At 39.9% G+C, this 13326-nt stretch overlaps 1 protein-coding gene across 1 annotated transcript in view; it reads right to left on the bottom strand.

Annotated features, from left to right (window-relative positions):
* The window catches only part of cerk (ceramide kinase), a 53386-nt gene that overhangs the window by 17278 nt on the left and 22782 nt on the right, over positions 1–13326 (bottom strand). The window contains exons 6-10 of the mRNA XM_085387093.1: positions 9211–9356; positions 3044–3118; positions 2754–2906; positions 979–1084; positions 636–715 (exon numbers count right to left, since the gene is read on the bottom strand). Of these exons, the coding sequence (XP_085243219.1) occupies positions 636–715; positions 979–1084; positions 2754–2906; positions 3044–3118; positions 9211–9356 (560 nt within the window). The remainder of the gene's footprint in view (positions 1–635; positions 716–978; positions 1085–2753; positions 2907–3043; positions 3119–9210; positions 9357–13326) is intronic.

Below are 13326 nucleotides of genomic sequence, written 5' to 3'. Positions count from 1 at the left end.
GAGTCCGACTGGGAACATGTAACCTCGCAAAGTAGGCGCGAGGGCTGGTTGCTGGAGATTCGGTAAATCAATAGGTTAAAAAGGAAAAAAAAAAGAAAAAAAGAAGGCGGCTCCGGGGGGGGCATAACAGGGGAGCTATGCACTGTCACTAAAAATCACTTTACGTTTTCTCATCAATAACTCATCAAGAATCTCATCAAGAAGTTTGCCGTGCTGCGGGAGAGAAAGAGGAAGAAGAAAAAGGAGAAGAAAAAAAATCAACCCAACAGAAAACCCAGGAGCGAAATGTTGCGAGGGAGAAGATGATGCGGTTATTTACACTCAGTCCACCTCAGGTACTTAATCTTTCGCAGAAAAAGAGAGAAAAATGCAAATCTTCCCCTGTTTTATGTGTACGACTTCAAGGGAAAAGACAGCCAGCGTGGGATTGTCTCCTCTCCTCTTTTCCCCCTTCTTCTCCTGTCTCTATTCTTAAAACTACAGCCTGTAAAAATACTCATTTTCACATGTATCAGAAGCCTGGCAATGGTTTCAAACTAGACAAACAAGCAGATAACGAGGTAGAGAAATGAGAAATGCACTTTTTCCTGTGTGATTAAGGCGGTACATTTCTAGTAATAAACCCGAACCCGTACCTTTGCCTGGCTTTTCCTTCTCCTCCGACACGTCGCTGTGCGTGTCTTTTGATGAGCGGTTGTGCTGACAGATGCTGCACCTGAAATATCAGCGACACTTTGATTAAAACATCAGTCTCCCTGCTGACATTCCAAACTTTAACAAGCCTAAATGATGCATTTGATAGGAATGCATTCGGTCCATCTGAAACCCGGCTCGGCTTATAAGTCTAAAGCCTTTTGTAGCTCGGTCATGTCACATTTTACGCTACAATAAGTTGTCGAGTTACACAGTGATGGCACTTTTTGGAAAAGGATGAAACTTTCCTGAAAACCCGAAATAAAGCGATAGCTTTTCATTTACCCGGATCGACACTGCAGCTTGTCCCTCGGATTCCCCACGTCGTCCTCGGCGGGGAGGAAAGAGACTGTGCCCTCGTAGTAGTTGTGGCTCAGAAAGGTTTTCACACCTGGAAAGGAGACACAGTCAGTGTGAGTGCAGAATCCAAATGTGCCGTGTGTTTTATTTTGTTGTGCTTAATTTCAACCTGAACTCTTTTTTTTTTTTTTTAAGGTTTTACTAGAAAAACAAACAAACAAAACACAACACATCAGCTTTCACTTTTTAGGCAAGTATGTAACCCCCTACCCTGCAGAACCACTTTATTGATCACTGTTGATTACTGCATAAAAGTTTGATTTTTAAAAACCAAAAAAAACCCAAAACCTTTCTAGCTTATTGCATTCATATTATTTATTAATTGCACAACTCTCTTGCACAATGTCACTTTCTTCTGTAACTTCATTTTGATTTTCTGTAGTTGTATTTGTAAAGTTTTTGCACTCCCTCACAGCATAAGGCACTCACAGTGCTCCTGTGGCACTTTTATTTTAACTATGCTGTTTATTTATTGTAGGCTGCACTACCTTTTATTCTTTATCCTGCTGCTGCAATACAATTATTTCCCTTGTGGGTTCAGTTGTCTACCTATACTAACTACCTGTCCATCCATTCATCCACCCATCGGTCTCTTATTGCATCACCATATCAAATGCTGGCACTGTGTCCGAGCAAATATGCAAAGGGTGTTGTTTGGTCTTTGCTGCTATCGCATGCAGAGTTGTGTCAATATTTAGAGTTTATTATATACTCCTCCTACAAATGATCATAACTGCCAAATTGTGACACCTGTAAGGATGCTGTGTTAAACGTGAACACAATAAAGGTGTTATTGTTATTTTTAAACAGGGCTAAACCTAAGTGATTTAACTTTGGTCAAGTTTTCCATTTGGGAACACGTCTAGACAGCTTCCAGTGTGGATGCTATCTTAGCCTCCTTCTGTCCACTTGCGCTGCGCGCTGTGCGATTTTACGATAATCCTCAAATGGCAAAAGAGCAAACATCAAGCTGTCTTTCAAATTGACTTGAATTTTGCTTGGAGGATCATTGTTGGTGAGAGCCGGGCCTACAGCTACATCTAAGCACTTTTCTGCAGTTCACAGTGGAATGGTCCACAGTTTCCAAGCCCAACGGTAGCCCGAACCACTTCCATGTGAGTCCTTCCACTCCTTGAAATTGAAAATCAATGACCATTCTGACACACAGCACACATCACAGGCACCAAGTACACTGGGACATAACATGACTAGAGAACATTTTGATCACACCTCATTTTTTTGTGCATACATGCAACCAGGAAGTGTAAATTAAAGTAAAAAGATGAGTTTAAATTTATGGATTTCTATTTTGGATAAGTGGAGCTCAATTTTTGTGGATGAAAATTGCTTATTTCTATTCAGCTGGCTCTAGTTTAGTTTCCTATCTGTCATCATAGCGTTGAAGCCTAGACCAAAAAAAACAATAATAATAAAAATAATAATAATAGTAACAATAACAATAATATGTAGAGGTTTCTGCAGACCATCTCATCTAATCATGGTGTTAGGAAAACTGTTGATCCTGCTGCTGATGTCTGGACCCTTTACAAAGCCAGCAAGCCCTGGGATGAACTCCAGGTTAAATCTTTTTTAAAACAATTCATTGTGAGATTGATAGCGTTTAAGAACAGTGAGCCAAGAGTTAAAAATAAAAGGTTAAATGATCTAGGCAGATTTTAGAAAACTGATGGCCCACATACCTGCCAGGTCGTATCTGGCAGGGCCAAGCCATCTGTTCCTCTCACTGTCTGAAAGCACATCTCCATAGAAGCCGTAGCCAAGCAATGAGACTGAGTATCTGAGAAAGACGTCATTGTGATGAACTGAACACACATCCATTGGCTGCGAATCACCTGTTGAGATAGTCAAACAAACAAAAAAAAAAACAAACACAAAAAATAACATGAATATGAAACTAAAATTAGTCTAATCTTTCAAAGGTTGTTGGTTCTTGTAAGTTTTTCATATTCTTTCAGCAATTTCCACTCACCCACAACGATGTGTAAAGCAGAAGTAACTGGATCGTTGGTTCCCACTGTAGCAAAGCAGATACAGTCAGTAGACCCTGTTGGGTTACGGAAACAAAGATGCGCTCCGGTTAAAGAAATAAAAATGACATACTTCTTTAATTTACCAGAAGGTTGTATCCTCTCTTTGTTTGTCTGGGTTTTCAAAGATGTGGATACATCTAATCAGTGGCTCTGGAGTGTAGTGGTTTATACAATCAACTAATAAGTCAACGGTCCCTTTCCTGCTAATTATGCTTATATTTAATAATGAAAAAAGCACATCTTATTCTTTATGCTTTGTTTTTTGTTTTTTTTGTTTTTTTTTTTACGTGCCAGCATTGGTTTGGTTGTTTGATGCATCTTAGTCTACGTTCACACTGCAGGCAAAAGCGCATCAAATCCGATTTTTTTGACCCTATGCGACCCATATCCGATCATGGTATGACAGTGTGAACGGCACAAATCCGATATTTTCAAATCCGATCTGGGTCACTTTTGTATGTGGTACTGAATCCGATACATATCCGATGTTTCAGAAAGCGACTGCTGTGTGAACGGTCATGTCGCATTAAATCCGTCTTTTACGTCACTGACACAAGACAGACGCCAATTATCAGCGCCTGAGAAGACATCGCGAACGCTTCCTGAACTTAAAGCAAAAATTGGGAAACATGAAGTCCGAAGTCTTTATATTAAGGGCCATCAGTCAAACAATATTGTTTGCTCTGGGTCTAAACAGAGCGCGTTGTGTGTGACGTCTTCTTTTGCACATGCGGGCCGCTTTGAGCGTTCACACTAGAGCGCGTTTGCTGTCGCATTTTATTTGTAGTGTGAACGAGCAGACAAAAAAAAAATCGGATTTGATCAAAAAATCGGAATTGAGCATTAAGACCTGCAGTGTGAACGTAGCCATAGTAACTGTCACCATGCCAGTGTCCGGCAGCCTCGCCTCTGTCAGTGCGCCCCAGGGTGGCTGTGGCTACAATGTAGCAGCCATCACCAGTGTGTGAATGTGTGTGTGAATGGGTGGATGACTGGATATGTAAAGCGCTTTGGGGTCCTTAGGGACTAGTAAAGCGCTATATAAATACAGGCCATTTACCATGTATTCACAGGTACATACTGAAAGGCCTTTTTCCTTTTAAATCCATGTCTTCCTCCTTAAGACAGGAAGTGGAGCAGATATGATATTTTCCTGTCTTCAACTCTCAGTAATTCTAAAGGTTGCAATATACACTCAGGATATGTGATGGGTACTCTGTCATGAACGCCTTCCAGCTAATCAGAAGAGACTGTGTAGCAGCTTAGCAGACACTGTTGGCACTTAAGTTTTCCAAGATGCTGATAGTGTGTGTAAAACATACTCTCATAAATTAAATCAGTCCTTACACATCATAAGCAGGGTCACGTCTCTCAAATCTTTGACCAAGTGAAGGGAATTTAGTTGAATAATTTCACTAGACGGAAGCAAGGAGACATCGTAGTCATAAATTTAACTGATCGGATAGCTCCAGGCTCCAGGCTATCATCAGCTCTCTTCAAGCAACAAATGAGGGATAAGAGGCATCCCCGCTTTGTGAGAAATGTTGAGTTTGACATTAAATCTTTCAACTTGAGAGGTAATCAGCCAGTATCTCTCTTTCTGCACCACATGGTGTAATTTCAGACCTATCTGCCCTACTTTGATCATCCTCAAGTGGTAATATAGACCTACTGCCACTGATGAAAGACAGAGAGCGCGAGCAAGAGAGCAAAGAGAGGAGAGTGAAATCTAACCAGTGATGTTTTGAGCTGGCTCACAGAAGCGTGACAGGGAAGATCAGGCCTGTCATTCAGTAGCGGACACAGATGAGTATGAAGATGAGCTCCCTCTCTTGCTTTTTCTGACTTTCTATGAATATCACTTATCTGGCCTTTGCTTCTTCCCCTCCGAGCTTCATAATCACATCCGAAACACTTTCCGATTGCTCCTGACAGCCCTGCACTGCCTGCTATTTTGCTGAGCATAAAAAAGGTGACATGTGCCATTTCAGTCTTCTAAAGCTACTCCGTAAAAGCCAGCTGACTTTGAATGAATATAACTGCTGCACACAGATCTTCAATGATGTTTAGTGCTCAGATCTTCAATGTTTTATTCCCCTTAAGTTGCTCAACCACAATAGCTTGCTGGCATATTCTGAGGAGAGAGCATAAACTGTCGCAAGGCAAATCCTCAGTGGAGATGCTCCATTTTTTATGTGTTTCCCCTAAAACTGTCTTGCCAGTAAAATCATCTCAGCAGTTAGATCATCTTTGTCTCTGGGAAAACAATGGACGCTAGATGCTTTTAAGAGCTGCTCCAAAAAGGATATTTTAGCTGTTTCAATCCTCAGTACATGAATATATTCATGGCTGCACTGGCAGTATCTTAAAAACAGCCTCAAACCAAAAAAAGCAGACCTTTGATTTAAAATATTTGTTTGTTTTTAAATAAAAATTGTCTAATTTGTGTTACCTGAAAATGTTTCCAGTAGCAAAGAAAACTAAATGAACAAATTAAGTGTTCAGTTGAGATAGATGCTGACACCCAACTGTAGTTAGTTCATACTACAGTTAGCACAATAAAGCAGCAGTGTCCCATCAGGGCAAGCAAGGGAAGGACTGCTTGTCCAGTGAAATCTATAAATAGTCATCAGTTAAAACTCAAGTAAATTCAATCTCTATTCTTTCATCTCAAACAGTGTTCTGTCTCATAAGTTTGCCCCTTTTGCATCCACTGTTTAAATTACTGTCATGTTGTTGGGCTTTTGTCTCAGGAAGCAGGATTAACTCTGCTTAATTCGGATTTCACTTGAATCTGTATTACATGTACATTTCATGGGTGTGTCCACTACCTGGTGTTAAAGGGCTGGAGCTGAGCAGGCTGAGAGACCAGCAACTTTTTCTGGTTGTTCTGTTGCACATTAAGGATAAACATCTAGTCTGTGATGGGAGAATTATCTGAGACTAGCAAGACAAACTGCTCGTCTCTGGTCCCCGCGGGCTGAGATCAGTTATGATCTATGCATTTATTATAGTAACAAACAAGTTTCCTCTCGTTAACCACTGACATGTTTGATGTAGAGGATTTAGAAAACTTTTTTTTATTAATAGGCAGGTTGACCAGCTGCAGACTTCAAGTACACTTTTAGATTTAGTAACTCTGAAATCACTTAGTTGACTGAACGACAGTTAAGTGTAACCAGCTGTTTAACTAATTTTTCATTAATATTTTTAATCCTTCAGTAGATACTGACAGTTAACCATGTCACCCAATGCTCAAGGCTTTTTTTATTTAGCCGTTTTGTTATTTATACATTTCAATATACTTTAACAGCAGTTGTGTTTTTCTGGACTTATTACATATAACGTCCTTGGGGATTATTAAAGTATTCTGATTCTTATTAGAGATATGAGGTCCTCACATGAAGCCACTACAAACACTTTTTATAGAATATAATGCATTACTACAATTAAACAGTATGTAAAGCATTACGCTGAACTTAACCTTACACACCAGCAGCAATAATAAAACCCATATAACAGTCATGGGGAACATTTTTCTGCAGTATAACAGTGGTTATGTTCAGTACTTTACAGTTTTATGTGTACTAAGATGTGTGGTATAGCTACTAAAGGAATGGTTTTAATACATTTCTTCTTCAATCATCCTTGTCAGCTAATGGTAAATATTTTAAGTATAATAGTAATAATATTTTTAAATTCTTCAACCAGGAAGGCATGCAGAAAGCTCAAAATTTCCATGCAGTGTGCAGCATAAATAAAAGAATAAAAGAGAGGCTGAACTAAATCATGAAACGCTATATGTTAGTGGTTTAAGATCTATTATTCTTTTTGGATATTCATCATCTCTCTTTGCTTTTCTGTATAAGTCACCCTGCACCACTGCAATCAAGTCTGTTCCTTTTATTGGATTTTATGAGAACTTTTTGTTTACTCCCCAAAAATCTAATGTTCGACTCTAGAGGAAGTATTAGAAAGCCACGGCTCAATGCTGAAATATACAGCATCTTCACTGGTGTTAGGAAACTACCTTTCCTGTGCATATAGGGTGTTACATATGACCACATTAACTCATTCACTGCCAGCCATTGGCAGTGAATGAGTTAAACCCATTGACTCATTCACTGCAATTGACGGCTATAGACGTCAATGGCAGTGAATGAGTTAATAAATTAATTCAGGCATGGAGACAGAGTACAGCTGAGTTTCACCCACACCAGAGGAAAAGCAGTTTATAGCTCTGACTTTGTATTGAATGACCTTGTGAGTTCCATCTGCTAGCAAAAAAAAAAAAGAAAAGAAAAGAAAAAAGAAACATCGATAGAAAAGTAGTGCAATAAAATGTGCAGGATGAGTGGGTAGGAAGGTGATACTCAGTATGCAAAACATGTATGTGTAGCAATGGGTGTGATTTTTAAAGTATGATGCATGTTTTCTTCATAAGAAATGAAACAAAAACAAACAAAAAAACAACAACTGTCCAGCAGATATGTTAAAAAAAAAAGAACATTTGATTGAAAGTTCAGTGGTAATTCCACAAACAACTTTACAACCAATTCCTTTTAACTTTAGCCCACGGGTCAACTACCCACTCAGTAATGGTTCAAACATGTAAACAAATGCTTTCACCAGGTAGCCATGGGCCCCAACACCATTGTGTTATCTCAGCCAGTGACAGACATTCATTCAATATATACCAGAAATTTTAGAAAAAAGTGGAAATTACACACTTAAAATTTTAATTTATCTGCTTGTGTAAAATGACAAAAGTCCAAATTGTGCTTGTAAGTGGCCTAAAAATCACTTACTGCGTGCCCAGCAGCTTTTTAAAAACCTATGTCATTAACATCAAGCTGTGCACAGGATAGCCTCATGCACTGTATCTCTATCCTCATGAAAATTAAAGATTTAAAAATGTCACTCAGCACGTTTCCATTTATGGCACTTGGACTGATTGACCCTCTGCAGGCCCCTGTTGGGAGCTCCTACCCTGTTGCCATAGAGATCATTGCTTTTAACTCAGAAACCTGGGATGAGAGAGTGTGAAGTTATCGCAATTAGACTAAATCATGTTCTGGTGCGATTTAATGCATTTAAGACTTTTCTTTTAACTGTAGGACTACTTCAGTCCAATTTTATTTAAAAAAAAATCATAACCATCCATCATCCAACTTGCTGTAACTCAGTTATTTGAGACAGCAGGACCTTATGAAAGAGTCACAATTGATTTCTGACAGCAGAGAAAAAACAAGTGTGACCTCAGTTCATTCAGCTGTGGGTTATGTCATGTGTAGACAGAACATAAAAAAAACATGGATTTTTCATTTGAGAACAAAAAATAAAAATTGTGTAGGCTAATCACAATGTCTCGGGGCGTTATGTTCTACAAAGGTTTGTGCTGCAAAGATTGTAAAGTTGCAGGTTTTAAAAAGAAGACCTTGACTTCAGAAGTTGGTGTTTACCTGTGATTTTGTAGTTTTTCCATCAAAAAGAAAAACAAAAAAAACAGAAGAAAAACCCCCCAGAAAAAACAGACTAGAAAGTGACATCCATCCGCTCTTTTTAAAAACATCTTATTCAATCCAGGGTTACAGAGTAGATCGAGCCCATCTTAGCAATGGTGGGGAAGAGGCAGGACACATCCTGAATAGGTTGCTAGTACTAAAACATACAAAAAGTTGGCTACCTATAACATGCATGTCTTTGGACTGTGGGAAGAAGTCACATATCAGAGGCCCCAGTCAGTGGATTCTATCCCAGCCTTCTTGCCGTGAAGTGACAGTGCTAACCGCTGCTCCACTGATTTTAATACATTTCTAAATAATAAAGGCGACATTATTTTATCAAAATGTAGCTCAAACTTCAATGGAGCATAAGTTAGTGATGAGTTAGTAAAAATGTCTTCTGTCAATATTTGCATTTTTTTAAAATTAAAGTTTAACTTTTTTTTATTACATAAACTTCACTGGAAAAGTCTAATTTCATTTCAAATATTTATTTTGTGAAAAATAAGAGACTGAAGAGACTGATGCCACTCTGTCTGTACAATACATATAGAGCAGATTTCCCACGCATTTTTCATAATGACATGATTCCCAAAGCTCACCTGCAGGAATGATTCCTATCCGTAAAGAACATGGCACCAATTCAGCATCCGGTTGGTTCTGGTCAACACCGTGGTCATTTTGCGTCCTGGCAACCAGCCCGTGAAGGACCTCACTGAACATCCCATCTCCACCAACACACACCACCCTTGGCAGAAAAATGAAATCAACAATTCAGTAAGTGTTTGTGTCATGACTAGAGCTGGGCGATAGAACGATAACGATATGTATCGCGATATAACTTTTACTCGATAGAGAAATTAAGCTATCGCGATAGACCTCGCCGCTCTTGTCCCCTTAAAAAAAAAAAAAAAAAAAAAAGGGTCAGCCAATCCAAATCAAGTAGCGCAGAGTCGAACCAATCACAGCCGCAGCGTCACGTCGCGTGACTTGTTACGTACAGCACAAGTGCCACGCCGCACGTGTGTTTGTTTGGGAAGCAGCCAGCGCGTAATGGAGGAAATGAGTGCGCCGACTAGAAAAATCAACCGAGCGTGACCGAAGAGAAAACAGATGATGGTTCCAATGCCGGAGAGATTGTCGAACGGAAGAGCCATAGAAGTTCCGTAGTGTGAAGGTATTTCGGCTATTTCAAGTCTGACAAAAAACAGAGTAGCGTGCACTGTAAATTGTGCCGAAAGCAAGTCTGGAAATACAATAAACTGGTGCATGCGTCACACTGTGCGCCACGTTATTGTTTCGGTGAAATGAATTTCTACAATACTGTTAATTCTACTCTCTGCAGTGTTTACAGTGGGGCAAAAAAGTATTTAGTCAGCCACCGATTGTGCAAGTTCCCCCACCTAAAATGATGACAGAGGTCAGTAATTTGCACCAGAGGTACACTTCAACTGTGAGAGACAGAATGTGAAAAAAAAATCCATGAATCCACATGGTAGGATTTGTAAAGAATTTATTCGTAAATCAGGGTGGAAAATAAGTATTTGGTCAATAACAAAAATACAACTCAATACTTTGTAACATAACCTTTGTTGGCAATAACAGAGGTCAAACGTTTACTATAGGTCTTTACCAGGTTTGCACACACAGTAGCTGGTATTTTGGCCCATTCCTCCATGCAGATCTTCTCGAGAGCAGTGATGTTTTGGGGCTGTCGCCGAGCAACACGGACTTTCAACTCCCGCCACAGATTTTCTATGGGGTTGAGGTCTGGAGACTGGCTAGGCCACTCCAGGACTTTCAAATGCTTATTACGGAGCCACTCCTTTGTTGCCCGGGCAGTGTGTTTTGGATCATTGTCATGTTGGACGACCCAGCCTCGTTTCATCTTCAAAGTTCTCACTGATGGAAGGAGGTTTTGGCTCAAAATCTCACGATACATGGCCCCATTCATTCTGTCCTTAACACGGATCAGTCGTCCTGTCCCCTTGGCAGAAAAACAGCCCCATAGCATGATGTTTCCACCCCCATGCTTCACAGTAGGTATGGTGTTCTTGGGATGCAACTCAGTATTCTTCTTCCTCCAAACACGACGAGTTGAGTTTATACCAAAAAGTTCTACTTTGGTTTCATCTGACCACATGACATTCTCCCAATCCTCTGCTGTATCATCCATGTGCTCTCTGGCAAACTTCAGACGGGCCTGGACATGCACTGGCTTCAGCAGCGGAACACGTCTGGCACTGCGGGATTTGATTCCCTGCCGTTGTAGTGTGTTACTGATGGTGACCTTTGTTACTTTGGTCCCAGCTCTCTGCAGGTCATTCACCAGGTCCCCCCGTGTGGTTCTGGGATCTTTGCTCACCGTTCTCATGATCATTTTGACCCCACGGGATGAGATCTTGCGTGGAGCCCCAGATCGAGGGAGATTATCAGTGGTCTTGTATGTCTTCCATTTTCTGATGATTGCTCCCACAGTTGATTTTTTCACACCAAGCTGCTTGCCTATTGTAGATTCACTCTTCCCAGTCTGGTGCAGGTCTACAATACTTTTCCTGGTGTCCTTCGAAAGCTCTTTGGTCTTGGCCATGGCGGAGTTTGGAGTCTGACTGTTTGAGGCTGTGGACAGGTGTCTTTTATACAGATGATGAGTTCAAACAAGTGCCATTCATACAGGTAACGAGTGGGGGACAGAAAAGCTTCTTACAGAAGACGTTACAGGTCTGTGAGAGCCAGAGATTTTCCTTGTTTGAGGTGACCAAATACTTATTTTCCACCCTAATTTACGAATAAATTCTTTACAAATCCTACCATGTGGATTCATGGATTTTTTTTTTCACATTCTGTCTCTCACAGTTGAAGTGTACCTCTGGTGCAAATTACTGACCTCTGTCATCATTTTAAGTGGGGGAACTTGCACAATCAGTGGCTGACTAAATACTTTTTTGCCCCACTGTAAATGCTTACATATACACACAGTTACTGTCCCTCCACACACACAACTCGGTTCTGCTTCTATGCCCCAGCTTTGTTTCCTTTTTCCCACCGAGGCTTCTAGACTTCTGATTGGCCAACATTTCTGCACGGTTAGGAATCTAGCGCCACCTGCTGCTTTGGCATGTTCATAGCAGCGTTTTCCTTCATTTCTGCCTTTATGTGTGGACGGGATTATTTTTTAAAACGAAAACGGAAAATCTCAGTTTTCAAAAATACCCGTGTACGTGTGGACGTAGCCTCAGTCTCTGACTGGAAGCGCTAATTCGTCATTCGGCTTTTGTCAGACTAAAGTAACTGTTAAAACTGTTTGAAAAGCTAAGCTATACAACAAGGAGAGATTGAGAATTTCCTTTTAGTTCTCAGTTTATTTGATATTGACAAAAGTTAGTCAGTTTTGTCTGTTCTTCTGTAAAACAAACTAAGATTTATTTTTAGAATTAATATTTTGTTTCTAAGTGGAATTGACAATTTAGTCTGTTTCGTTTGTTCTATTTTGAAACTTAAACGCTTTAGCGGCTGCCTTTTGTGTAGTTTGCAATATTTGCCTTTATTTATCTGAAAAAGTCTCATGTTCCTTAAGTACATCTACCCTGTTGAACTTATTATGGGAAATAAATATTTAAATAAAAACAAGCTGCTGATTATTTCACATTTTACTTGTGAGCAACGGCACATTTAAATCTTACAAATATAGTTATTTGGCTCATATCGTGATAGATATCGTTATCGCCTGAAATGAAAAAAACATATCGTGATATGAAAAAATCTCATATCGCCCAGCTCTAGTCATGACTCTTCTAATACACAGATTGCTGGTCATCCGGGAAGATCGACTGGATGTCACGTAATGACTTGTGTTACATGTACTTGAAATGACACACACATGCTAGAGGGAAAATAACTACACAGCTGGAGAACTGACAAAAACATCACTGAAGAGGAGGCCCAACTGTGCAAGGCCAGTAAATAAGAATATCACACTGTTCTATCAGACATAACAGCTTCTCAAGTCCAACTCATCTATAAATCTATAAATCATATGAGCTGCAGAGTAAAACCATAATGGACTCTAACCCTGCTCTGGGAGAATGAATAGCTGATGAATAGGAGCTGGAAACAACGGGGAACTCAGCTGGAAAGTAGGAGACCCTTTATATTCCATGATAAACTGTATTTTGCCATTGAATGCCAACTTTGGATCACAGACCTGAGCAGCTTCATGTACAGTTTGAGCTGAAAACCTTCATTTATTGTCAGGATTTAGATATAGAAACAGACAAATATATATATTAAAAAAAACTATAGAAAATGTTGAAATTCCAGTAAAACTTACTAGTGATATTGCTTCATTGTGACTTTTGACCACTTCATTTTACATTAACATCATCATAGACACTGGATCAGTGGTCAGTAGGGCTACCACGATTAGTCAACTAGTCACGATTACGTCGACTATTAAAATCGTCGACGACTAATTTAATAGTCGACGCATCGTTTGATGCTTTGTAAGATCCCAAAAGACGCAGGAATAAGTAGTAGTATTTAAGAGTGTAATATCGGACTGAAACAGAAGATGGCAGCACTGCATGTACAAGGATGCCAGCTGCCGTTAAACCCCGAAGAAGAAGAAGCTGTGTCCCAGAATTCATAGCGCGGCCCAGCTCAGTTGTCAACAATGGCGGCAGCTAGTTAGTTTTAATATTACCCTTATTATTCTTTCT

The sequence above is a fragment of the Rhamphochromis longiceps genome, linkage group LG17, assembly GCF_057381845.1.
Source record: "Rhamphochromis longiceps isolate RC_006_pf linkage group LG17, R_longiceps_female_GT1.1, whole genome shotgun sequence".
Lineage (NCBI taxonomy): Eukaryota > Metazoa > Chordata > Actinopteri > Cichliformes > Cichlidae > Rhamphochromis > Rhamphochromis longiceps.
Note: the sequence above shows the minus strand (reverse complement) of the source record. Positions and strands in the feature narration are given on the sequence as shown.